General features: G+C 38.8%; 2 protein-coding genes and 1 long non-coding RNA gene across 10 annotated transcripts in view; 2 read left to right on the forward strand and 1 right to left on the reverse strand.

Annotated features, from left to right (window-relative positions):
- Nucleotides 1-11,618, forward strand: part of CCAR1 (cell division cycle and apoptosis regulator 1) — a 26,916-nt gene extending 15,298 nt beyond the window's left edge. For 4 of the 6 annotated variants that reach the window (XM_048945012.1, XM_048945014.1, XM_048945016.1 and 1 more), the window contains 12 exons: nt 799-882; nt 1,520-1,705; nt 3,317-3,508; nt 4,028-4,261; nt 4,625-4,736; nt 4,960-5,001; nt 6,781-6,863; nt 7,796-7,942; nt 8,104-8,224; nt 8,802-8,987; nt 9,336-9,541; nt 10,697-11,618. In XM_048945012.1, the coding sequence (XP_048800969.1) occupies nt 799-882; nt 1,520-1,705; nt 3,317-3,508; nt 4,028-4,261; nt 4,625-4,736; nt 4,960-5,001; nt 6,781-6,863; nt 7,796-7,942; nt 8,104-8,224; nt 8,802-8,987; nt 9,336-9,541; nt 10,697-10,756 (1,653 nt within the window). In that variant the 3' untranslated portion in view covers nt 10,757-11,618. The remainder of the gene's footprint in view (nt 1-798; nt 883-1,519; nt 1,706-3,316; nt 3,509-4,027; nt 4,262-4,624; nt 4,737-4,959; nt 5,002-6,780; nt 6,864-7,795; nt 7,943-8,103; nt 8,225-8,801; nt 8,988-9,335; nt 9,542-10,696) is intronic. The other 2 variants (XM_048945017.1, XM_048945018.1) reach the window with 2 other exon arrangements.
- Nucleotides 8,235-22,282, reverse strand: LOC125693298 (uncharacterized). The gene is made up of 3 exons (XR_007377041.1): nt 21,906-22,282; nt 17,062-17,164; nt 8,235-8,422 (listed from the first exon to the last, which is right to left on the reverse strand). It is a non-coding gene; the product is annotated as an uncharacterized LOC125693298 (long non-coding RNA).
- The window catches only part of STOX1 (storkhead box 1), a 10,092-nt gene continuing 4,725 nt past the window's right edge, over nt 22,246-27,612 (forward strand). The window contains exons 1-3 of one of the 3 annotated variants that reach the window (XM_048945021.1): nt 22,246-22,311; nt 23,866-23,970; nt 27,051-27,203. In XM_048945021.1, the coding sequence (XP_048800978.1) occupies nt 27,071-27,203 (133 nt within the window). In that variant the 5' untranslated portion in view covers nt 22,246-22,311; nt 23,866-23,970; nt 27,051-27,070. Of the gene's footprint in view, nt 22,312-22,468; nt 22,648-23,865; nt 23,971-26,128; nt 26,568-27,050; nt 27,204-27,612 lie in introns of those variants that run through there. The other 2 variants (XM_048945020.1, XM_048945019.1) reach the window with 2 other exon arrangements.

Consider the following 27,612-nt stretch of genomic DNA (forward strand, 5'->3'; position numbering starts at 1 on the left):
CGCTAATCCCTTTTTCTATTTCTGCTTCTCACAGGCACAGGAACACAGGCACAAAATGCACATCACATACTACACAACATACATACATAGGAAGAACATAACTGGTAACAATGACTGGTAAACCAGCTTTCAGCAGTGTAGTGAATGGTGGTTTTTATTTTTATTTCAGCTAGTTTACTAACTTTAACTGTGTATGCCGATATCACAAATGGAATTAAATTGTGCTTACGATGCGCAGAACAATTTTTATCATAGAAGTAGTCGCTGGAATCTGGGACCAGTTGTTGAGTGAGATGCAGTTCATGAATAGCTGTCTTCAAACATTTTGCCATTTTCTAAAATTCCTAAATTCTCTCCTGTGGCCAGTTCTAATTGTGATATTTGAAACTCACCAGACACTAGTCTGAAACATCTGAATTTCAGGCCACGTGGCTGATCAGCATCTTGGATTGAGGGAAGGTCTGACTGAACAAAGAGTAACTTTGGGGATTTAAAACCTGGGGGAAGATCACACACTGTGCGGTTAATGGAGACCGGCAGTGTCTGTGTAACCCCGATATTCTTTGTGGTGTTGCTTATCACCCTTTTGTGTTCCACAGATCTGGCTTGTATTGGCTGAGTGGCACTGTGATCATTTATGAAGTGGTAGAATGTGTGTGTGAACTTGTCTAAACAATAACTTTAGGAGAAGACTGTCTGAAACAGTTGTGACCTTGCACAGATCAGCAACAGAATTTTAAAAATTACTGAAATACTTTCAAGCTTTCTGAAGGATAAATTTAAAATTTTATTTGTCAGGATGAAGAGGAAAAGGATGATGGGGAAGCAAAAGAGATCTCCACACCTACACACTGGTCTAAACTGGATCCAAAAACGATGAAGGTAACTACATTTCTAAACTTGATTCCATCATGCATTTTCTTTTCTAAAGCAGAATCTGAAATACAGCTGTCGTTCCCTTAACCAAGGAGAAAAATTTCGTTGTGTTTTTTGTTCCTTGCATAAGTATTATGTATGGGATCACAATGTAAAGAGTGAAACTATTTGAGTAGGTGATCGTGGGTAATTGAAGCTTTTGTGACTTCTGAACTTTGTGCAATTAAAGCTTGTGCATATGTTGCAGTTTAACTGGAAAATGAAAGTTCTGCGTTAATCTGGTCATCTCTATTCACATTTAAAATGTGGAGCCTAAAATAGTTCAGTGTTAGTTTAAAAAGGCAATAATGAGATGCAAATGTATGTCAGGAGACATAATAAAAAGTTTCCACAAAGGAGATAATAGCCTTAAACTACCAAATCTTTCCCTGCCTCTATGAAACCCTTAAAAAAGGGGTCTTTAAGGAGCAAATGATTATAAGCGTAACAATTTGTATCGGTACATACTGGTGCTACTCAGTAGAGAATTTTAAAAAATACACTTGACTTTTCAGTGATGTTGATTTTTACTTCACCTTTTCTGCTAATCACGTGTTTTGCAATGTCACTGGTTGATACCACTTACAGAGCTTTTATTTACCAGGTAAATGACCTTCGCAAAGAATTAGAAAGTCGAACTCTTAGCTCTAAAGGACTGAAATCTCAGTTGATAGCTCGACTGACAAAGCAACTGAAAGTAGAGGAGCAAAAAGAAGAGCAAAAGGAGCTAGAGAAGTCTGAGAAAGAAGAGGAAGAGGAGGAGGATAGGAAATCTGAAGATGACAAAGAGGTTAGGTTTTGGATATATTTGGTTTAAGTCTTATTAAATATACATAAATACATAAAAATATAGATATAAATTGGTTTAAATATATAAGTATAAAAAGTACAGGACTATGCCTTATTTTATAGTTCTCAGATGGCTGTGCTGGGAACTCTTGCTGTAATTTGAGATGCTAAATTAGATTGAAATTTTGGCAAGCTTCAATTCTTGGGTCAGCAAAGTCAGCAGAAATATGCAACTGCCCTAAAGGTGACTGAATTAATGTCAGGCAGTAAAAATAAGAGGAAAAAATTCCAAACTTCCTCAAAAATGCTCATTTGCAAACGTGTGAATGCATTTAACGAGATCTTAAATTCTTAAACCTATCTGGAAAGTAGCTGCTTAGTTCTATTTGCATTTATTGATGTTCAGGCTATAGGGAGTTACTGTGGAAATGTTTATTTCAGTCTGTAAAAGGTTATAGTATCTCAAACAGTCCACTTCTTTCACATGGCTCTTGTTTTGGTTGTTTTTTCTGTATCATCAAACTTCATTTTTCACTTTTGGATAAACACCCCATGCAGTGAAGTTTCTCAGTGTTGTAGCTGATAGTTTCAGTACTGCTAAATTTGTTTTTATATTTCTTGAGGGTGAGCAAGATCTGTGCAATAATGCCAAAGTCCAGCCACATCAAAAGGGCATAAATGCATGGAAAACATTGTATTACTTGCTTTTAAACCTGCATTTTTGTGTATTTTTACCTGCTAACTAGTATGGGATAATTTGGAATTTTGGACATCTGTGTAAACCTTTTCCTTGTCAACGGAGCAGAGGCTATGTTATGTGCTTACTAATTCTTTCAGCTGCTGCCTTCTTCCACAGTTTGGATGAGCTGGACAGTCTTGGGATTCCTTGTGATATCTTCCTTCTATGATTAGGAGCAGGAAGATTTAACTGTTTGTCTTTAGGAGAGCAAAAGTTTTGCCATGACTTATGTACTTGTAAGACTTCAATGCTCTCGCCTTGGCAATCGATAAGCTGTTTGGTATTTTACCTTTAACCTTTATTTAAATTTGCACTAAGGGTGTCTCTGTAAACTCCGTTTCCCATACTCAAAATTTGAGTTTAAAATTTTCTGCTAGTTGTTGAAGCAGTGCTGGATAACTTTGGGAAATTATCAAATAAACTTTAGTCTTCCTATGTGAGAAATAAGATACGGTGAGATTTCTCTGTGCTGCTCAGAATAAATGAAACGCTCCTCCAGATCTCCTTTGCTGATCTACCTACCATTTTTTGAAGTAAATTAGTTCTGTTCCTTCCAGTATTGAGTGAACATGCTGCACCTAGCACCACAAAATAGTTGGAAGATGCTCATTGCTTTGAGGTTAAAACAACATGGCATGTCCTGCTTTGTGTTGCTCAAGTTTCCAATCTTCACACTTAGGCTTGTGTTGGCAATGGATGTGGAATACGTTCTGTGGGTACTGGTGTAATTTCTGTTATCTATCGGTTATCTGCCTTACATTTAGCAGTCTTAGGCTTTCCTTCTCTTTCTTCAAAGCAGTGAGTCCTAAAATCTAACATAGATAGAAGCTGCAACTTTGGGAATATGCTTTGTGTTATTCTTTGCCTCTTCAGGAAGAGGAAAGAAAACGTCAGGAAGAAATGGAACGTCAGCGACGAGAGAGACGGTACATCTTGCCTGATGAACCAGCCATCATTGTGCATCCTAACTGGGCAGCAAAGAGTGGGAAGTTTGACTGTAGTATAATGTCACTCAGTGTTCTTCTGGACTATAGGTTGGAGGATAATAAAGAACATTCCTTTGAGGTAATTTAGTTGTGCTAGTATATTAAAGCAACCTTTTATTGAGCTATGCATTGTGATGTTGTGTTGAAGGAAAGAAATGCTGCCTAGCAAGTGCACGTGTGTTTATAGTTATTTATTCTTTCTTTTTAATTCTGTGGTAATTGTGGTTTTCTTAAATTCATGATAGCATGATAAAGTAAAGCTTAATGTAAAATTAATTTTGTTGTGCAAGACCTAGAAAAAGCAATCCAGTATTTGGTAGCAGATTTATAATAGCAGTGTAATCAGGTGTAATATCCAGAAGGAACAGAGATTATAATTTGTACAGCTAGTGTAGGTCCTAAACTACTGTGATACAGGAGAGAAATATAAAGTTCTTTAAGGTTTGCATGTGCAAAACAGATGGTAAGAAGTATCAAATGCATGAAACTCTGACATGGTGAAAATTAAGATAGCACCTTGTTACTTTTTTTAATCAGAAGTGTAAAAATATTTAATATGCGCATTGAAACTTTGTCAATTCTCATTCTTTATGTGCAGGTTTCATTGTTTGCAGAACTCTTCAATGAAATGCTTCAGAGGGATTTTGGTGTCAGAATTTATAAAGCACTGATTTCCCTCCCAGAGAGGGAGGACAAAAAAGACAAAAAAAGCAAAAAAGATGAACGAAAAGAAAAAAAGGAAGAAAAAGAAGAAGAAAATGATGAACCAAAACCTAAGAGAAGAAAATCTGGAGATGATAAAGATAAAAAAGAAGATAAAGATGAAAAGAAGGTCTGTATTAGCTTATATTTGAAGTACTATCCTGTCTGGTTCCATATTAAACTGTTACTTGATTTTCATTTTGTTGTTGTGCTCTCAAACTTAGTTTTTATAGTGTTAGTTCTTTGATCTGACTCGTTAATCTGTTTAAGTTTCATTCAGTCATTCCGAAGTTTTACAGATATATCTGAGGATTATTTTAAACATCTCTCCCTCTCTCCCCTCATTTACCTTTACCACTTAGATTTGAGTGTGTGTGGTTTTAAGTGACTAAACACAAGCATACTCAAATTTAGAATGAGTGCTAGGGTGATGTTTTAAACTTTGCTGTTTTTCAGTTCTGACGGGATTAATTTTTAGGAACTTCTGTTACAGAAGGAAGAGAAAAGGAAAGATGATTCCAAAGATGAAGAAGAAACTGAAGATGACAATAATCAAGAAGAATATGATCCAATGGAGGCGGAAGAAGCTGAAGATGAAGACGAAGGTATTTGGGAATTTTTTGGCTTCCGGATTTTCTTTCCAGATGGAAAATGCACTGAAACTAGAAATCTGGAAGTGCATTATTGCCCTAATTCTGTTTCAGTAATTCTGACCAGTGCTGCTTAACATGAGCCCTTCTGCTAGCGTTTTATTAACATAGCTTAAATAAATCTGTAGCTGTGGTATGTGGTAAGGCGTGCATATAGAAGTGGTTTTATTTTTTTCAGAATGCAGACCACTCGCAACTCCCATTGAAGTCAGTAGGAGATGTGAGTATTCAGCACCTCTGAAAAACCAAGCCACTTTGAAGTGCATAACTTCATATTCATCAGCTGTAAAATGCCATCCTGTTTTTATCAGACTGGAATGTAGTGTGGGACATGTTTTATGAACCTGCAAGAAGTTGATTTCTTTTTGAGTGGAGTTAGGCTTGCCTGAAGAAGTGGGAAAAAGGACTGGGGAATGTTTCTGTCTGCACGAGCAGCAGGTAGCCCTCTTTCCCACCTCAGAGATTCAGGAAGATGTAAGGCATGCTGTGTGCTTTTTGGTTTGTACTTTTCAGGTGGAGGAAGGTGCCAAAACAGGGTTTTCCACCAGAGACATAGGTTTGAACTTGCTTACATATTGCAGTCTCAGTGTTTTCTAGCGGGTGTTTTCAGTTAAATTTCTTTAGCAAAAAATATTGCACCAACCTGGATCTCTTATATCTCTTATTTTTCCAAAATGACTCCTCATTGCTTGTAGTCTGACCCCTGAGCACATGCCCTGGAATCTTCTGCACAAGCACTGCAACTTCCCATTATGTGCCCTTGTGCCATTCTCAGTGAGAGTTGGTGAGACCTCATCCAACTTCCTATGGAGGTGCAGGAGAAAGCTTGTAGTTGCTAGAAACGTATTGGCAAAATTAGAAAAATATTTGCATATGTAGGTTTTTCAAAGTTTTCCTCACAAGAAAGGTGAGCAGTTTCATAAAGAAATCTGCCATGTGATTCTGTGACAAAAAAAACTTGTGAGGTATGGAGCTGCATGCCCTGATACGTCCCTGTAGCTGTCACATTCCTCTTTCTTTTAGATTTAGTTTCACAGTGCTGTCTTACCTTTTAAAAACAAATAAACAGAGCCACTGCATTTGGTGCTTCATATCTAGCAAGCAGTGCAGTCCGTAACATTGAGACTCTCAAGTTCAGGATCAAGTACACCAGTCATACCTCAGTCAGTCATGAGTACAAACATGTTTTTAATACACAGTTGTTACCGTTTTTATAATGTAATCTAAAATACTGAAGAGTAAACAACACTGATTTAGTTTTTTGGTTTTTTTTTTTTACCTAATAGGAATAACCATAGCTGAATGTAGACTTTGGCAAACCTCTTTAGGAAGAAGTAATTTTCTGCACACCACTTAAACAGATATGATGTTGGCACAACTGATTTTGGTCTGGTTAGCATTTATTTCAGCTCTTCTATCCTGTGTGTGTGATAAGTAAGAATCTACAGGATAAAATAGTCAAATGTTTTAGGTTAAAATAGGGTTAAGATAAGGACAACGTCTACAAGGAGTGATTTAATCATGTCATAGAATGCCTTGGGTTGGAAGGCACCTTAAAGATAGTTGAGCCCCAACTCCTGCTGTGGGCTGGCAGGCTGCCCAGGGCCCCATGCATGGCACTGTGTACCTCCAGGGATGATGTACCCACAGCACTGGGCAGCAGTGCCAACACCTCATCACCCTTTGAGCGAAGAATCTCTTCCTGACATTTAACATAAACTTGCCATCCTTTAGTTTAAAGCCATTCACCCTTGTCCTGTCACTTTTAGACCGTGTAAGAAGTTGCTCTCCATCCTGCTTGTAAGTTCCCTTCAAGTACTGGAAGGCCACAATGAGTTCTCCCTAATAAATGTCATTTGTTTTTCATTTTGGGGGGGGAAATATAATGTTTTCAGATGTTTGAGGGCTTATGTGAGCTTCTTAATGAACATGTATTTTTGAGATAATGTTTATTGAATCATTTACTGTGGGAATGTTGAATTTTCTTTCTGTCTTATAGACCGGGAAGAAGAAGAAATGAATAAACGAGAGGACAGAAGAGAGGGAAATAAGCATTGTAAAGAGAGGTCATCTAAAGATAAAGTAATTAACATCTTTCTTAACTTCATGTAATCAATCTTGTGTAAAGATGTTATAATCAGAGTTTACCTTTGTTTTCATTCTATTTACACTCTTGATTACTTCGTCACTTCTAAAGTGAACTTGTAAAGAGGTGTGACAGCTTGGGGTAAGGTGCCTACAAGATGCTTTAATCTGTATATTGAAGATTGTTGGATAAAAGTTCTTGGGGAAAAGAATCTTGCATAAATTTGAACTGATTTGTCTGAACATGTGAGAGGCAGGTGATTATTTGTGGTCTTCTGTTGCTACATTCTTACATTAAAAAAAAGAGTGGCTTTTTTTTTTAATCTTGCCTCCATAGTGTAAGGTTAAGGAATAGCATAGGTTAGATTTGTTATGCTTGAGTTTTCCTTATAAATGCTAACATGAAGTGTCCAACCCTTTTATTTTCCCCAATGGAAATTAGGAGATAAAGAACAGAAATAAGGGGGGAAGAACAGATGGCAGAACTGTTTTACCTGTGAGAGCTGTGAATGTTCATTCATTATGTGCTTACAGGGGCTTTGTTTTGGAATGGCTCTACAATGAAATCTTTGGCTGGGGAAATAAGGATTTTTTTACTGTTTTTTCAAACTTTGAAAATGAATGTCATATGCATGACATATTTGTCTGGACAAAATGAAGCTGGCTGCCAGGTGTTTCTGTTCATTGTGCTGCAAGTCTTCTAAATAATTAAAAGAATAGTCTTCCTAAGTAGCTTGCTTATATTGTATTTGAGTTCAGTAGGTAAACATTAGCTGTATTAATCCCTCTTCTCTAAGAAACAATAAAAGGAACATAGTATAATGAGCTGGGTAAATATCAGTTATCTGAAACGTGCACTTATTTTTTGGTATAGGATGTGAACATGGTATTTTTGACTTCCTAATGATCCCAATATGAATTTTCTGCAGGAGAAAGACAAGACACAGATGGTAACTGTTAATAGGGATCTTCTGATGGCTTTTGTTTATTTTGACCAAAGTCACTGTGGGTATCTTCTGGAGAAGGACATGGAGGAGATACTGTACACTCTTGGACTACACCTGTCTCGTGCTCAGGTTTTGCATCTTCTTTTCCTAGCTTGTTTTCATTTCAAACCCCAGTATGTTAAAATTCAAAAAGTTGTGCAATTTCTTTAGTTAAGTTTTTCAAGTTAAAACACTCTTGTTTAAGTAGCTTAATTTGTGTATTAATCCCATGCTTCTTTCCTGTGTTTTAGGTCAAGAAGCTACTTAATAAGGTAGTACTTAGAGAGTCCTGCTTTTACAGAAGACTAACAGATACTTCTAAAGATGAGGAAAACCAAGAAGAATCAGAAGAACTACAAGAAGATATGTTAGGTAATGCCTTTTTATTTTTGAAACTGATTGTTCCTGTGTGAATGTTCTGAGAGTTGTGAGTTGCTTGCTTCCTTCTGGTAACTAATTCAGATCTGCAGATCTTGGAAAAGTAAATCTTGGCAGTTTAGCAGTTCCTAAATTTCTGTATTTCTGGCTTCCCTCAGGCCTCATTGTGTTTACTGGATGAGTCTCAGGGTCCTGGAACAGGAAGGAGGGATAGAAATTAAAAGTGGGATGTTGATTAACAACATGTAACTCGTTCACAGTAGGTCTGCAGTCAGGGGGGATCAGTACTGTAGGTAGTAGAACAGAGCGTGTTTTCTGGTTATTTTGTTTGCTTTTAAGACAAATTACTGCAAGGAGGAAAAGAAGAATGGCGTGAAATAAACTTTATTCTTTTTCTCCTTGTGGGAAGAGACCACATCATAAAAACTTGTCTGTAATGTTAAAGGGGTGACTCTTGAAGTTAGTATGGAACGGTGCTTTTAAACTGATGTAGGAAGTTGGAGGTTGATCACTGGAACTGTAGGCAACCAAAAAATGCCAAGGATTATTTATTAATCTTAATCTAATTTAGGAAACAGATTGCTGTTGCCATCACCTACAGTAAAGCAAGAATCAAAAGCTGTAGAAGAAAATGTTGGCCTTATTGTATACAATGGAGCTATGGTGGATGTTGGGAGCCTTTTACAGAAGCTGGAGAAGAGTGAAAGAGTTCGGGCAGAGATAGAACAAAAGCTTCAGCTGCTGGAAGAAAAAACAGGTGTGACATTGCTTTGAAGGTGGTACTTACATGAATGCAAGATATGAATTTTTTTAGTAGATCAACTAATTTGTGATCTAGATTTCTTAGATCTTTGTATATTATTAACTCTCATATTTTCTGAGTTCCAAGTCCTTTGTACTTGCACACCAGTAATAGCTGAAGTACAATTTGTTGCCATGCTTTGCCATAAGGCTCTGAAGTGTAGTTAGAATTCAATGTGATAAATGGTAATCCAATGCAGTCTTCAAGGATTCTTTCAAAAAATATTTAGGTGTTGGCTTGTAAATGGAATATTAGAGTGCAAAACGTGGTGTTGGAAGTAACTGACTACTTTCTTTTTTTAAGATGAGGATGAAAAGACCATACTGCAGCTGGAGAATTCTAACAAAAGTCTGACTGCGGAGCTCAAAGAAGTCAAAAAGGACCTTAGCCAGCTGCAAGAGAACTTGAAGATCTCAGATGAGAAAAATTTGCAATTTGAGAGTCAGCTGAATAAGACAATCAAAAACTTAGCTACTGTTATGGATGAAATGCAGAGTGTGCTTAAGCAGGTTTGAATTTTTTTACTTTCATTTTTGATGGTTAAAATTATGTGGTTGAAAAGAAAATACAACCTTCAAAACAAACCCTTTAAAATAAAATTGAAAATTCACGTGAATCCAGAGCAGTGGTGTCTCAGTGTATATTAGAGGCTCAGAGATAATGATTTTTTTTAAAGAAAACAAGTGCAATGTATAAAATGGTTTCTAAAATGGGAACACAAATTTCTCCTGACTTAAATATAAGAAATTTTATAAATTTCAAACAATCATGATGTTTTCATGATCTGATCTTGTCTTTCTCCAATAATCCAAATCTGCTGTTTCATTTGATAAGTTAAGAGTAATTTTTCAAGGCAGAATGTAGGTATTTTGATGCTCCAGAGCATCTCCATCCTATATGGAAAGTTATTTGCATCATATTCCCTGGAAATGCTGTGGAGACCCTATAAGTAAGGCTGAACAGCTGTAGCTGATGAGGGCAGCTCAGTGGTAAACTGGTATGTGAGGGTGCTTAGCTACTGCTTCTGTCAGTATAGAAACTTGCCAAATGTTTGACGTTTGTCTCCTCGTAGGATACAAGTAGTGCATCAGATAAGGCACTGTAGCTTATTAAAATGGCTGTAACTTGCAGCAAACTACCATCAGTATTGTTACACAGTGCTGCACCTCACTGTGTGCCCATAGTAGATCCATTGCTCTGCCAGAACTGGCTACTAAAGGTGCTACGTAATTCTGTACAGTTGGTACAGTTCAATGGCCTTGGTGTCATCCTGCCCAGTACTTCAGAGCTAAGTGGCCTCATGCTTTCAGGCCAAATCAGGTATTCCGTGTTAGAGCTACATGTTACCATAACTTAATGGGCTTGGTCAAAACTGTTTTTGTTTATTCATTAGAAAGGAAAAAAAATAAAAATAAAGCAAAGCTTCTGGGGATGGCTGTGTGCTTTTTTTATAGGTAGGTCAGTCAGATTTAATTTGTTCCCTCCATTTTTCAGGAAGATATGAGAAAACTTGAATTGGTTATAAGTAAACTTAGTAATATACAGAATTACAAGTTCTTCTTAAGTTGAAACCAAACTGTATCTGTCTCGCACTGCTTTACAGTTAACGTGACAAGTGTTACTTCCAGGACTCACATTGTCTTCTCCCCTTTTTTCTTTTAAAGGATATTGTGAAAAGCGAAGATAAAGATCAGAAATCCAAAGAAAATGGAGCAAGTGTATGATAAAACTGCTGCTGTTTAGAAGAATGGTGTTACATAATGTAATATAAAATCATGATACCAGAATGTATGGGAAGTGATGCATGTTTGATTTTAGTAGTATAAATATCTTAGTTCCAAAAAGATGTATAAAGTTTTATGAAAGTGGATGTCTGCTTCTGGAGATTGCTTGTAATTCTTAGCATTCAATTTGAGACACTCCTTGAGTGAAAATAATTTTGCATTGCAAAATATTTTAGGATGAGCTTTGTTACAGTTTTAGCCCTAATAAAGTTCATCACCGTAATACACAGTAGCAAGTATTTAATTACCAAATGTTTTTCATAAAAGTCTAGTGAAATCAAAACTTTCATTATTTATAGAATGCCATTTTTAGGTTTTTATTTTTATTTCAGCCTAATTAGTCTTTTTAAATTCAAATATCAATCACAAAATAGCATGCTGCTTAATTTTGCCAGTAAAGTTTTTTGGTTTTTTTTAAAGAGCTTCTTGGATTTTTTTTTTTACTTGTCACGATTTTCTTTTCCCTTTGCAAATGTAACTTCCCAAAAGCTGCTTGTATTCAAGCTTCATGATATACAGTAGTTCAGTTAAGTATGAGTTAAGAAAGCAATAGAAACCTACCAAAATACTGGTGGGGCTGTGAGATTTATATGAAAACATGGGCCTGTTTTAATGTTTGTCGTTTGTGTTTCTTTAATTGTTCTTACCTTTGGATTAATATATATGCTCCTTTTTAACAACAAATGTGGTGTATTAATATGTATGGTTGGATGCCAGGCCAGTAAGTGTCAGAATAATGCCTTACATGGAGAAAATGCTACCATTGTAAGCCAACTCTAATTAAATTTGGACTTCTTTCCTACTACGTGTAATTACTTCCAATGCTCTAGTCCAGCAAAATAATAAGGAAACATAAGTATCTATGCCATGTTATAATTCCTAAGGAGCAGGACACGGTTTTTGTTGCAAGTGGGTAAGATTGCCTTTCCTTGATGTTTGTAAGTAATCAGATACCGAAACTTAAAATGTAACTTGACATTTGTTGAAGGCAATCTACTCAAGAGATATGAAACATGAACAATTGGAATTTGGTTCCACTTCCAGGAAACTTCAGGATTTTCAAGGTTGGGCAGGAGTGTTTTATTACAGAATTGGTTAATTTTATATATATATTTTTTTTAAAGCCTGGGTGGCCTAGGTAGCTAAATACCTGTTTAGGAGAGTCTAAGTGCCATAATATTTATGAATTACTTACATAAAAGCTCGAGTAAGCTCAAGTGGCTTTTCTGAGAATCACATTAAAATGCCTGAATTTACGTTCAAAAAATCAAAGCTGGTGCTTTTGTCACTTACCTTTCTTGGCTCTTCTGGAGTCAGACGAGTGAAATCTCTTTTCTGTTATGATAACATACATAAACTTCCCCCTCCCTCATTTCAGTTGAGTAAACATCAACTGTTTAAACTAAAGTGGGAGTTGATATAAAAACACTAATTATTCCATACAAGTACACAGAAAATGCATGCTTTATGAATTGAGATAACATCTAAGAGTGAAGATAGTTGTAAATTAATCTTATGAGAAGCATCAGCTGGTATGCAAATATCATGAAGACAAATTCTTTTGTACTCATTTTTCACCTTGTCCTTTGTACAGACTGACAGTATCTATCATTAGCATTGAGCACCATTTAAAATATTGAGGAAAGGATCAAGCTGGAAATACTTTTTTTCATGAATTTTCAGTAGAACATGTGAATGTGCAAGAGATTGATTTTTAGAGTACAAGAACTTCAGATGCACTGTGAAATTTCTGTTGAAATCTCTTGCTGTTTTTTTGTTTCTTCCTTACATGGCTGATATAAAAGCTGCTGTCACCTCAAACAGGCATCATTTTGTGAGATAATTGCTAGTGACACAGATTTTCTACAGTATTTAAAAAACAGTACTCGAATGAGTGTAATCTTGTTCTATATTGCTCGATGTAACAGTGTTTCGGTGTTATGTACAGTTTGCATTTATGTTGGAAGGAAAATGAAAGGTTAAAGAATAAAGGGGAAAAAAGCCTACACGGAGCTTGACCGGTCTCCTGAAGAACAATCTAAGGAAGAACAGACAACTTCACAGCGTGTTAAAGTAACCTCACCAAGTGACATAAGGTTCTGTATATACATAGCACCCGTGCTGGTCGTTACCTAAAGCCTCTGGGTAACATTCCCAGGAACGTAAGTAGTTCTTAGAGAAATTTAATGGAGTATCATTGGTGGGATTTGGAGAGGCAATCTTCTTATCTGTTTCAATTTTGAACAGTGTTTTTGCATTTAATGTCCACACTTCACCCCTCACAGGCTTTGCACTGCTGAGTATCACTGGGTGACAGTTGCTGGCTGGTCAAAGAGGCAAATCTTAGCTCTCATATTGTTGAAACATACAATTTATTTGTAGTTCTGAATTCATCACAGAAGTGCTTTGTGAAGTAGCAGATCTAGGAGTGCCTTGTTCTCTACTGAAAGCACTGCTACACCAGATCGCTAAATAGGTTCTGATGTCAGTTTATTGATATATTTTTTTTTTTCCCCTTTGTATTTCTCTAAAATGATTAAATTGATGACATGAACCCTTAAAGAGTGATTCTCAGGGCAATGGATGCCCGTGAATAAAGCTGAGAAGAAAGTTCCTGTGATCCAGCTGCATGCAAAGTGTTCTAGAGTGGAGTGGACTCTCATACTGCTCCTTTGCTTGCCCTGGTAATAAAGGTAGAATTGCATTGATTCAGAGTTAACACAGAAACTGTGGCAAAAAGACTAATACCTGAATTTTTCTCAAAGCTTTTTGGAGAGCTGGGGATTGCTGGGGAGATAAGGGACAGATAATGTATTGTAGCTGTAGCACATGGGCACTTCCAGAGTCACTTCCCAATTGTAGTTCTGTTTAATCTATGTCCTACTCAGCCTGTGGAGCCCCAAAGGGTGAATGCCAAAGTTAGTTGGACTTGTGCTGGTGACCGCAGGTTTCCACAGATCCAGCATTTACAATTGAGTCATTTCAAAATGTAGCTTTATGAAGCCTGGTTCATGAACATAACATCTTTTCAATATTCACACTGGAATAACTGCTCTGGGAGAGAGAATGGCTTTCAGCCCATCTTTCTGCTGAGTAACGTACTGTGTGAGTATCTCTTTGGATTTATGTAACAGTACACTTTCTCTGAAAACTTTATCAGGAACGTGCACAAAATGTGTGTTGTCTTTTCTGTAATCTTTGTGTACCCAGGTCAGATTTTTAAATCTGGAGTGCATTTGTTTTGTACAGCTTATATTTAGAAATATAATTTTTAGTAACTGAGTCTTATGGCCACTGGTTGTGAAAAGCGTAGGTAGGCACAGGCAGTGCACGTCAAGAAAACAGAAATGGTTCAAATAGAAATTCAACTGGAACTTGTATGTTGCCATGTAGTATAACAATAAAAATAGCATAAATAATAAATACCTTTATTTGGCTATTGGAACTGCCAGTGTTTTCCCAACGAACCTATGTTTCTGTCTACTCTGACTCACTGGATGTATTGCACTGCAAAGCAATTACAGTAAAGTATTTTTCACTATAGTATTACTAGTAATGTTAATAATGACCACAGTATTTTTTTTTTAAGCTATTATTATTCATTATCTTATCAGGGCATTATGATACTGTCCATTTGTTTATTGTTTTTTTTTTTGTGTGTGTGCTGGGTATGAAGTTAGATTGGTAGAGTTTTTCCTCTAGTTCTTGCAGTGCTGTACCAATTACACTCCCACTACTCACAGACATGTCAGCTTTATTTTGCCCTATTGTTTAAATACTTTAATGATGTCCTACTTAGAAATACTATCTATATCAGATTCCCAGATAATTTTTCCTTAGTCTAGTGCAGGGCACAAGTGAAAGGATCCTGCTGACTGCATTGTGCGCGTTTTGTCATGAACGTGTCTAGGGAGGAGAGAGTGAAAAGGAGGAACAGAGTGAATGCCAGCCTGAATTCCCCCACTTCCCCCACCTCCCCCCCTTCCCACCTCTGTGTTTCAGCAAACATTTTTAGAGTAGTAGTTCATTTTGTTAGTTGCTTGCATTTTTTTTTTTTTAATGTTATACAAAAGTTTGTATATCGGTTTTCTTCCCTGATTTACTGTTTTTTGGTCTTCTTGACAGAGGGTCATCTGGTTACGTTCCTGCAAGGGCAGAAGCAGATGGTGAACATTGCCCTTCATTTCTGGTCCCTTCTTAGCGAGGCTGGGTAGTAGCCAACAGATTTGAAAATTAGGAACAGAAATCTCTTGCACGTGTAATAGCAATGAGCAGTTGGACATAATGATACTGGTCTCAAAAAGACTCTCAGACCAACACAACATACTGAAAAACAGACCTATGCACACACAGCAGCATCAAAGCAGAATTAGCTGGTTGCCACTGCATGCCAGTAAAATGCATGTGCTGATGGGGAGATGGGTTGTTAGCTTTCAGCTTAAGAGTTTAAGATTTAGATTTTCAGATGGTCTCCCCATGCTTTGTTTTATCCAAGTGCTACTCAAGCAAGTTGAAGTACTTCTAATGAGTGCATTACGTTAAGCATAAAGTAGCAATTGGATCATTCATGTTGTATGTTACAAAATGACAAGGAACAAACAATTTGAGCGTATCCTTAAAGTATCTTCCCACAGAGATAAACTTGTCATTATCTTCTCTGATACAAGAGAGCCTTGCTTGTATTGTATCACTAAACAGCTGAAAATTAGCGATGAAATCAAGCCAATGACCCCTTGGTTTTTGTTGGAGGTGGGGGTCAAGGAGAAAATATGTCCTTAGACCAAGGAGAGGAAAAATATATGACCTGTATGACATTGATGCAGCACATCTACACATCCTTTGGTCATCCATGGATACGCTCACAAGGAATGTACAGTCAGTATTTTCAACCTTGTGATTTTGGTTATAATGATGTACAGCATGAGAAGGGACTTACATGGGTTACACAATGGATAGTAACCATGAGCCACTTGCTAAAGCAGAAACTGTGTGCCATTTGGGTGGCGGGGCTTGGAATTGGTGGAGCTGGGGGTGGTAACATTGCAGTGAATTCATTCAGATGTTTATTTTACTTAAAGTCTGAGAAAAAGGAAATAGCCCATTTTAGGTCCCCTGTATTCCAAAGTGAGCAGTGTCTGTGCCTTGCCTGGTAAGGGTTTTCCCCAGTGAACGAGAAGCACCATGCAGATTTGTCTGTCAGGAATGAATGAGTAAAAATGTGCAGAGCAGGACTAATGCTGAAGCGTGGCCTGCAGCCCTTTCGGGACTTCCCTGCCTCCTCAGTTGGGGCCTCACTTCCTGAAAGCACAAAGTAACCTGAGACAGGGTGAGAGCCATGTTTTGGGGGAGGAAAACACAGCAGTGAGATGGGAAGAGGGAGTCTTTTGTCTGGTTGAAATTTTAGTGCAAAATTGAGGCAGTTTCCTCCAGTGGGGAGAGAGCCCCATGCTGGAGCAGCAGGATGGGAGAGCTGGGGCAGGGCAGACTGCAGTGGCTGCAGATGATGCTCCTCCACAGACTGGAGCAGGCAGCCCTTTTGTGCCACTGAATTTATTTCCTCTCCTGACTGTTGCTTATCATCGTTGCTGACTGCCTGTGTTATCCTAAAGGTGAGATCCTTTCTGGTTAACTGAGTGGGGCAGCTTGAGCTGCCATCAGAGACTTTATTTGCTGCAAGAGCCAAACCACACTCTCAGAGCAGGTGACTTCTGCCTGTATGGCATTTTGTGATTAGCGGCATCGCTGTGAATCCTGGCAGGCTGAAGTCCTGCAGCTGGGCTGCTGGAAAACTAAGGGAGCAAGCAGGGCAACGCTACCACAGCCTTTCTGCAATATAGATGTCTGCACAAACCAGGGTTCAGCTGCTAGTGGCCTGGTTTGAAACCAGATTGGTGTGACCTGGTGAGTTGTTACAGTGGAGGCACAGGAAAAATTCTATAGAAAGCAGGTTGTTTTAGGTTTTGTGCAGATTATGTTGTTTCCTGGAGCAGATTACTGTCTGGAGAGTGAAGCTCAAGCTACCTGGAAGGTGCGTCCATAACCAGTGGAAGACTAATTCACCTTCATTCATCATGAATGGTTTTAGACAAAGGATGATGCCTAGACCGAATCACTGATGCTGGATGTTACGGATTGACTCAACACCAAGATACCTGAGAAACAGCTACAGTATGTGCTGCCACGGGGCAGGGAAAGGTGGAGGGTGCAGCACCGGAGGCTGCCCGACAGGGAAAGTATTTTCTTACCTAATGCAGATGTGATGCTCTGATCTCAATAGCTGCTTTTAGCCTTAATTCTGCTAGAAATGTCGACCAAAAAGAAGCTTCGAAGTAATCTTTTACAGCTTTTCTGAAAATACAGAAAAGAGAAATTGATGAAAGATCTCAGATGAAATCAGGCTCAGAAATACTTATTTTGTTACCTTAAGTATATAATTATTCACACACAAAAAAATTGAGTTTGGCAGATGATGTATTGCAGCTGTAGCTGTTTGGTCCCACTTTTCATTTTCATTTATTAACATCAATGGAATACACAGAGAACATGCTATCAGATCTGACAATAGGAACAACAATGACAAAATAACCTTGGGGAGAAATTGGTGAGTATTTTTAAGGTAATACTGGTGAATATCATATTTAGCCATTATTTCTGTTTATTACCTACAATTTGTTCATATTCACTTAATTGCACTAGTGATGTTTCTAGTCTAATGAGGCCAGGCTGTAATTAATGGATTTGTCTAATATATAAAAGTACAACTGCTAGACTACTGACTGCTGAAATGCAGTGATTGCATTGAATACATTTCTGCTATTGAATAGGATATCTGCCCTAGAGCTCCTCAGTTTTTATCTGAGGTATTGTTTTTTGTCAGTAAAGCCCTTTTTACTGTTGGCATTCCTGGAGGGGGAATGAATATCGGTATGCTGAGTCTGTTAACCCTTGGGTCTGTTTCACCCCTTGGTCCTTAAGAATTTGTACTGACTTGATCCTCTGAGGATGCTGTAAGGCTGTTCTCTTCTGACTGGTCCTAGGTGGCAGAAGGCATTACCATGGCGCTTTTGTAGATCTTGGATTTTTCTGGGTAGTTTCTATATCTTCTACATCGTTAACTATTGCCTTATTTGGAAGATGATTATAGCAGACGCTAAGTTCTAAGTGATAAGCAAGCAGGGTAGTTCTTGCTTTGTTTCAGCTCAGGTATCCGCTTTAACTTTTTAATCTGATCCACTTTCCCCTAAGGGCCTGTAAGCATTAGCAGCCAAGCCAGAAATGTAGTAAACTAAGACTGAGTAGAAGCTGCAGAAATTAAAATTTGTAACTGTTCAGACCCACAGTAACAACTTGGTACTTGGTGCAGTGTGAACAAATCCTTGAATTCCAAATTGATTTCCAAAGGTCAGTAGGGATTTTCATTATTGTCATATTTGAGAGTTTTATTATTTTTTCCTTGAGTGTAGCTCGGTAATCATTTCTGCCCAGGGGTGAATTAAAGGCAGAAGTATATTTTTCTTTGGGCAGAACTGGATAGCATTACATCACAAGAACCAGCAGTTCTTCAAGTGAGAAAAGCAGCTTTGAATTCTTTCTCAAAGCATGAACTTTGTCACCCTTTGGAAGACTTGAGGAATTCATCACCTGTTTCAAAACTGTTAATGTTTCTGGTGTCTAGCCTGTGTTGCCCTTGGCCAACTAAAACTGTTTACGCTTCTCTTTACATTGGCTTTAGTTTATATCACATACTTTTTTTTTTCTTTTCTTTCCTTCTTCATGGTATTCATCTTTCTTTCCCAACAGTTTGTAGAGAACACTCTTTTCTGTCTCAACCCTGTTTTCTGACTCTTCAACTTCTTCATTCAATCCCATTTCTCTGGGCTCTGGCAACTTTCTGCATCTGCTCCTGTGTGAGGTCCACTGACTTATCTGTTAGTCCAGAGAGGTGTTATAAAAAGCAGTGTCCTACCCATTGGGTTCCATCTAAAAAGATGTAATACCTCTAGATATGTAAGGAAATATTCTCTCTTACTGTAGTTAAGTTTTGTACTACTTGCGGTTCCTTGATTCATTTGTTTTTCACCTTCTACTTTGCAGTAACCTATTTTCTCAGACATAGTTTGACAGGCCAAGTCCAAATGGAAATTATTCTGGTAAATGAATTACACTATTTTCCCTATCATCTTGTCTCTCACTGCACTAATACCCAAAGGGGCTTCTTACAAGTCAGAGTTCTCTCCATTTCTTTTATCAAATGTTTCTTTGTGCATTTCCTTTTCTCAGACATTTGATGTTGAAGGGATGTTTTCATGGTTTGACTTCTGTCTCTGGAAGCTCAACTGAAACCAATTTGCAAATCAAGTGGCTTTATCTAGGTGATTTTCTGGTAAAAACAGGTGTGTTATATGTCTCTTTTTCCATTGCTCTTCCTTCTGTGGTAAGGACTATGTTCTGCTCTGGAAGACTTTTCTCCATCCCTTGTGTATACTTTATTCCAGGAAAACCAGTGACAAGTTAGGCAACTGAAATGCAAAGTAGAAAGATTCCTTGATTTTATTCTTTAAAGAAGTTGACATTATTTAAAAATGAAGCTATTGGTATCACATTCTGTCTTCATTTTATAGAAGGAGATGTGACTGCTTGTTTTTATTTACTTGCTCAGAAGCTGTTGTTTGCAGTGATAGGAAATTCAAGCCATGTAGATTTCTTGTGCTTCATGACTGCGATGTAGGGAAGAAAGTCCTAAAGAATTCTCGGGAAACATTCCCTTACTGCAGCACACACGGTAATAACAGCGTCTGTAAACTCCTTTATCGTTGGGTGAATTTCTACAGATACCTCAAACGTCAGCTGTCAGCGCTGGGAATCACTCGCCCTTGTCCTGTATTATCTTCGTCTACGGCCACAGCACATGAAAAAGGGCCAAGACTGAGTTTGCGTGCTGTATCCACAGGACCGGGTGAGAGCTGTTGTATTCTCCCCCTACGGGGATGGAGGGGAGAAAGAAGTGAAAACTACGGCAATCCAGATCTCCCTCGGAGAGCTAAGAGGGGGGTGGGAGATAGTTTTGAAAACGCTTTCTTTTGATCTGATAGCTGAGCAGCCTGCGTGAAAATGTCCCTCCGCCAGACCATCTCCGGTGCTCAGCCGAGATGTGCGGCCAGTTGTTACCCAAATGAGGGCTATCCCTCCCGCCCTTCCTAAGCAGCGCCTGGAGACGAGCAAGGGACTGAGATGAAAGTGTCCTACTGAAGACTGGCGTTGAAAGGACAATACGCCTTTCTGTGAAGGTGTATTTTTTGCTCCGGGTGTTGACAGAGCTGTAATGAGATCAGGCAAGGAATTGTTTTATGTTCTATCTGCTCATTTAATGGAGTAGTCTGATAGGCGTGGGTCCCCAGCTCTCCTCTTTCCCTGCTGCGAGTCTCTCCCAGAAGTTAGGGAGAACTGAACGCGGAAAGGAGCTAAATATCTCAGAAGTGGGCAAAGATTGTAGCTGAAGCTTTAAAGATTCGAGGCGTCTAATGCTAAATCAGGACTCAGATTCCCTGTGATAGGAAAGGAGTTGAACTGACTTGGCAGGCTTTGAAGACAGGTCTATTTTAATTTAGTAAGTTAAATTTGTTCACAGCAATTAAAGTCAGTGTCAGCAGCGTTTCGCTACAGTCCAAGGAAACTACGGCTGAAATTACGGTCGTCTGAGAGCGGGCTCTGCTTCGTCACTTCTGTGTTTTGCCTACGGCCGGTGACGCCACCGCAGCGGCTCTGTTTATCGGGCTCTCCATGGGAGCACACGGCGCTGTAGGACTGCAGCTCAGCAAGAGGCTCCTCAGCCCGCTTCCTGGGATTCCTTTCCTCCAGAGCCCCTTTCTTCCATTGATTTCCATCCTGCCTCACCAGAGGGGATTCAAGTTTGCAAGTCAAAGAAGAATAATCTGGTATTTCAATGGCGCTGGCTCCTGCGAAGTGCGGCTCACAGTAGGTGCTCATACCTCCTACAGACTGATACGGATTGTTCCAATTTCCGTTCCTTCTCATTTTCTTCAGGCTTGAAAAAAGAAGTGGATGATAGTGCCTTATTTTGCACTGTCTGTCTACAAGCTGTCAGAAAACGAAGAAAGTTTGAGTTTGTAAGCGTTTTACTCTCAAGCACTGCTTTTACAGTTCTTTTCAACAAGGCCTCTGAGTCGGAGCTTGTACGTCCTGTTGTAACTGGGGTTTCCTGGTTATCACAGTTGTTTTGGTGGTGATTGTCAGTGCATCTTCAGGAGGAAAAAAGGAAGAAAATACTTGTACTTCTCAAAGGACAACTTTTTATGTAGCTCGCTGTCTTTGGCTTACTAAGTCAATTCTCCCAGACTAATGGCTAGGAGATTATTTCATCATTTGAACTGATAGCAGCAAGGTGTGCAAGGCACTGTAATGTTCTTCAAAATCGTGATGGATTTCCTAGATCTGCTCCGTTTGAATTTCCTGCAAGGCTCGAGCATTTCTGTGTATATTTTTCATTGTTTCAGCAAGCATGCTGCAGTCACATCATTGAACAAACAAGTACCGTTGAACAGGAGAGTATTTTTTTTTTTTACTACTATATATAGTAGGCTCCACTCAATGTAATTTACTTTATTTATTTATCTTTAGTAAGATTAGTTGTGCAGAACTTCACATGTACTGTATTTCTCAGTGCTAGAGATTTTCAGCAAAATAAACTCCTGCTTCAGTCTTTGGAGAGAGAAAACAGAACTCAGGAACTCAGGCTGAGCCATGCCTGCGTTTTGTGTTCTTTTGTATTCGTGCACTTTGAACCCTGCACTGTAGGTTTTAACTCCCTTAGTGTGGGCGAGGGTATCCGAACAGAACTCATCTGCTGTTACTTTAACATCGTGCAGTTAATGAAATAAATTACATGCATTAGTCAGTTTTAGTTGTTGATACAGTTTCAAAATCAGTAACTTCATTTCAGGATTAGTTTTAATTTCTCTCTACTGCCATCTTGCCTTAGCACATGTCCACTTCATCACTGCAGAGCACCAGGCCTAAGAACAAACACAAGCAGATGGAGTTTGGTTATGACAACAAAAAAAAAACTTACGAAAGCTGTATGAAAGTTGAAGAAAAATCCAACAGTCTTTCCACTCAAATGCTGTTTGCATGGGCCTCATTTACAACATGATGTGAGAGTGGCCATCATTCTGCTCTTTAATTTCATGTAACTCAAGAAAACTTCACAGCAAGCAGAGGTCAGAAGCGCTGTTGCAGTGGCTTGCAGAAAACAGGGTGGTTGAACGGGTTGATGAGGGTGGCAGTGAGAGGCACAGGCACCACTGTCCAAATAAATCAGATGAGCCCGTCCTGGTCCTGCTCCAAGTGGGGTCAGCTGTGGTGTTGGACCAGATTGCTCAGGACTTTATCATATTACATCTTGGAAACTCCTCGGGACTGGAAACAGCAGAACTTCTCTGGGCAACCTGCTCTCCACTGCTGGGCTGTCCTAAAGGGTAAAAAGATTTTCCTTACAGTCAGGCTGAAGTTGTCCTGTTCCAGCTGGTGCTTCTTGTCTTTTGTCTTCCAGTCATACACTGCTGTGCAGGGACCAGCTCCATCTTCTCAAGGGGCTGCTGTCAGGTCTCCCCTAAATCATCTTTTCTAAATTTAAATTCATCTAAATCATCTCTGTCCATGCTGAACAAGCCCCATTCTGCCAGCTCCTTCTCACACTGTTTCAGCTCTGATCATTCTGGTGGCCAGCTACTGAACTCAACCCCACATACAGATGCCCTTTCAATACTGAAACCAGGCTTACTATGCAAGATGTGGTATAGCAAGCACTAAAGGTAGGTGAATAATCACTTCCTCTTGTCTGCTAGCTCTGGTCCTGTTAATTCAGCCCAGGATGCTTCACTCCTGCCACATCACTCCTGAAAGAACTAAAATAGAGAAGCTAGTGTTCCATATGATTGCTGTGACTTGCACAGTAGGTTTACAGCTAAGTGAGAATTCAGTGAAGCCCTTGGGAATAATGCATGACATTTTTTTTCCTAGTATGCTTTATCTTACATAGATATATCTGTGGTGATCCACAGACCATTTGCTGGCAGATTCCAGCTACTCAGTAAACAGCCTGATTTGTACTGAAGCAGAAAGCTTCCAGGACAATGACACAATTGAAAAAGCAAGTGCTACTTGTTTAGTAAACTCAATCTGTCTGAAAGCTGAAATGCTTGTTATGTTTTGCTTCAAACTGAAATGAAGTGAACCTCTGAATTTTATCTTGCTTTTCTAAAGCAAACCTATGTTGGGGCTATGTTCTCATTTGAATAACTCTGGGTGCTGTTTCTCTAAGAGACCAATGTGTTTACTCCTTGGCTGGGATAAAGGTGAGCTGAAGCCAGGGAGCAATGCAAAGTGAATTTGGGTCCATTCTGGGAAGAAGAGCACAACTGCAGTTACACTCTTGTGATTGTAGCTTTAAGTTGTGTGCTTCTTTTGTGACTGCCTTTTACGTGGCAGCACGTTTCCAGGCAAAGCAGTACTGTTCAGGAATATTACAGCAGTTAGAGCAGACCTTTAGCTGAATGCACAGGAATGTGCAACTGCACGATGGAGGTTTTATAGCAATTCTTTCACTATATAGATCTATAGTGCCTAACCAGCAACCAGTAACACCTTCCACACAGGACAAAGATTTTGACATTACAGAGTTATCTGGATGGCTTGGGATTTATTGCAGATAGGGGGTGGGACTGGGAGCAAAGAAAAGGCAGAGCAGTTTTTGTGGAGAAATCCCAGGGCTGCAAAGGGACTTTCTGGACCAGGCCAAGTGGAAAAGATGTGCTTGTGTTAAAATCCTGTAGCACTGGATGGCAGCATCTGCAGGCAGTTACAGGAGCCAGAAACATTGCTGCTGCTGATGACTTCCTTATTCTTCTACTGTTTGCCTCTCTGGGCTGTTTGCGTGGTTTTTGAAACTTTACTGAGACCACTTCATTTTATGTCATTTTTATCTCCTTCCAGTAAAGTTTTTGAATCAATTTGGTTTTTTTTTCTGCCAGACATTGAATGCTGAAACAGTTAAGGGTGATTTTCCTTGCTCTGAGCTGTGCTGGAAGTATCCAATGCTACTTGTGATTTGACTGAAAAGCTGTAGGCCTGTTAAGGTATAGTAAAAACATTGTCTTGAGTACTGTTGCTTAGCCAGTTATGCTATGAAGAGTGCCATAAAGGTAGATGTGCTTATGTAGTTTTGTTAGTTGGCTGTTTTGACGGTTGTTGTGGGTAAAACAAATCTCTAAGCACTGAACAGTTTGCCTGCTAATTTTCAACTAGCAAAAATGCTCTTCTCTTTTCAACTGTCTGTATGAAGCTGTATGCTTGCTTTTGCTTAAGTTAGTGCCTTTGGAACTTGAAATCTGCTCTCAAGATGTTCTTGGAGCATCAAAGCGAATATGCCAGTGGCCTCAGCAAGTGTTAAAGAAGGCCAGCTGCACATGGCAAAAACTCTTTCCCACTAAGTTTGGCCTAAAGAAAATCACAGTGCAGTGAACACATTGCTGACTGCTGTGCAACTTGTTCTACTTGGAGTATCAAATCACAGGTTTCAGTAGGGAGCATGATTGATCTCAAAAGCCTTTATTTTTTTCCCTTCACTTTTAATCCTGCTTTGTGTTCACCATATTTACCTGTGATGGCTATGAGTGGCTTATTAAGCACTGAGATTAAAGTAATTGAAAATATTCTAACAATCTTGACTATGTCTTTAATAACATGCAGAGAAATTTTATCTTTTAATAAGGCCTTGAAAATCTCCATTAATGTTCAAAAAATGCTATTGCAAAATTTCTCCTACTTTCTGTGTTCCTATTAACATTTTTCCTGCTTGAAATTATTCCTAGTCATTAATTATGAAATGTGATGTTTACTGTAAAATGTGACCAGGATGCACTTTAGTATATAGAAAAGAAGAAGCCTCTCAGTTTGTGACAGAGTTGTACTTGCTGCTAGCTTTCCTCATGCATTTGTGCAGAAAGTGAAGTGAATCAAACACAGTGGGGCTCTCCTGCAGGAAGGCACAGGATCAGTGGGACCATTATCATAGAATAGAATCACCAAGATTGGAAAAGATCTCCAAAATCATCCGGTACAACCATCTGCCTACCATCAATATTTCCTCACTAAAATATTTCCCTTTATGCTCAGCTTAACACTCCTACATAGGCCTCTCCGACTATAGAACAGAATTTTTAGCTGTACTTGCTATTGTGTCTGTTCTGTCTCAGTGGAAGTCGAATCATATAGCAGAGATTATTATTGATTTGTATTTATTTTTTTCCCCTAGAATTATTTACTGTTAACCCTTTATGGTTATGAAGTTGTTTGCCTCAATCTTTAAGGACTAACTTGAGCTCTGGTGCAATAAAATGTGCTTCTGTTTATTTTCTGAAGACTTGCACGAGAAACAACTTACATGTCATTCTTCCTAGAGGCTGGAGATGCAAAAAATCTGCAATTATTGAACAACTTAAAGAAAAGTGGTAAAGCTCATGTTACAGTCAGGATAAAAAAAAAAAAATCACTTTGTATTAGTCAAGAACAACCAGAGGCTTTCCTGTACACCAGTGTTCATGTTACAGACAACTTGCCCACACTGTGATGGATATGGGCTCTAAAAGGGTATTCTTGGGTTCTGAGTGCCCAGGTAATGAGCAGAGTTTGAATAGACTGGCAAACCAAAGTGAAAAGACAGTAATACATGATTGCTGGCAGACTGCCTAGATGGGAGTTGGTAAATACAATTCTAGCTTGTATTTCAAAGTCAGGAGGGAATGATGTTTAATATTCCTATTGTTAGCACTAATGATCTACTCTGGGCATTTTAAATAATTTTGCACTGTGAAAAATGCAATTTCAATATATACTCATTTTCCTTCAGTATCAAGCTGGTTTTCGCTTGCTACTTTTCTTAAATGCTACCTTGGAAGAGCCCTCCCTTAAAGACGACGTGGGATTTGAGGCTGTGAGACAGACACAGAGAGTGATGGAAGATAATTAACATTAATAAAGATAATACATTCCAATTACATTCGGTGTTTTACTCCCTAGCTCTACAGGAACAAATGGTAAAACTGGCTGCAACACCGTGCCTACAGCAGGGAGCTGAGACAACAAATTGTTCTGAAGAGTTATTAGTGAATGCTGATGGGTTTTTCCCATACAAAAAGAAAGATTGCAATGGTTCCTGCACCTGCAAAGAGTATCCTAGAAACATCACCGGGGAAACCGTGTGCCAGGACTTTTTTTTTTTTCAGTGCTTTTTGTTGAAAGTAATCGCAGTTGGAAAACAAAGGTCAAGAGCAATTTGAGCTTTCCCAAATGCAAGAGCTTAACTCATTACTGAAAGAAATGCTTGTGTTGTCGTTTTCTGCTGAAAGGCTAAATATCAGGTTCCCGAGTCAGCCACCAGGCTATCCAATTGCAGCTCAGCCAAACCTGAATGTCACTCAATCTCAGATGTCACCTCTCACTTGCGGGAAAATTACAGTTAGCATTTAACTCCAGCTTTTGCCTCGTGAAGTAACCAGCCGGTGCTGAGGATAGCTGGAGCTTTCTCTGCAACAGAGAACAGGGAAGAGACCACAAAATACCACCAGGTGTAGGGAACAGATCATTGGTCTAAAAAAAGGGGAAGAAAAAAGCCTTTTTTTTTTTGTCTGCGAAGGTATATGTTGTCCTGTCGTAATGCATGCACAGACCTCAGGTAAGTTCCTGCTTTCTGCTTTGTCATCAGCTTTCAGGGAAAGTATTAATTCCAGGTTTTCCTACATTATTTACTTCTGACTATTGGATGTTGATGTTTTTCATCAGTTACTCTGAGAACTACATATTCTGTATGGTTCATACATAAACAGTCATAAAATAATCAGCAGTTATCAGATGAGCTTCTCTCTCTTGACTACTTCATTACTGAGGTAAGTTAAGGCTTAAGCTAGACTTTAATACCAAACAAACAAATGTGCTTGAAGTAGCCTTTTGCTTCCATCGTTACAAAAACACATTAAGTATTGTCTTCCCTGAGAAATCTTTGAGTACTTTGCAAATGAAAAGTAATTGAGGGTAAGGTGCTCCTGTTGAAGCAACAAAAGAAAATCTAATTGAAAATCAGCTATGACTAACAGAGAAATGAAATACTGTTCCATTCAAACTGTTTGTTTTCTTCTTTCTTGTTCCTTCTGGAGTATAGGTGGTACACTCCCTGCTCTGATGAATCCATGCTCACTATCTCAGTCTATTCCTCTGGTAGAAGGAATCTGCTGTGCCATATCAGACATGAATGCAGACCAAAGGATCGTCACACAGAAAACTTTAGTGGAGCAGTTAGTGAAAAGGTATCCAGGTAATGTGTTTGTTTCCCTTCCTTTAAAAATGACTCTATCATCAACCTTGAGTATCTATTCATATTGGATGAGCAATGCATAAGAATATCAGCAAGCAGATGAGAGAATACTTGAATATGTATACAGTCCTTATCAATCTGAAAGCAACAGTAACATTCCTTTCAGTATGAGGATTCATAAATCCTTGAGAATAGCCAAGGGAACTGGGTGCAGCAGTGTGCTGAGAGTATGCTCCTCGAGAGTGGGAATGCATACGTGAGGTGTTCAGGGAACAGGTCTGGAAAAGCACAGAACAGACTATTTGTCATATCAGTAAGACTTGGGGTCCTTTTTAAGAAGAAGCAGAAATGCATTTGACTTTGGTGGCAAAGGAGTTTGCAGCCCGGGAGCTACAATCAGCATCTGCTA

Source organism: Lagopus muta, chromosome 5 (assembly GCF_023343835.1).
Source record: "Lagopus muta isolate bLagMut1 chromosome 5, bLagMut1 primary, whole genome shotgun sequence".
NCBI classification, from domain to species: Eukaryota; Metazoa; Chordata; class Aves; order Galliformes; family Phasianidae; genus Lagopus; species Lagopus muta.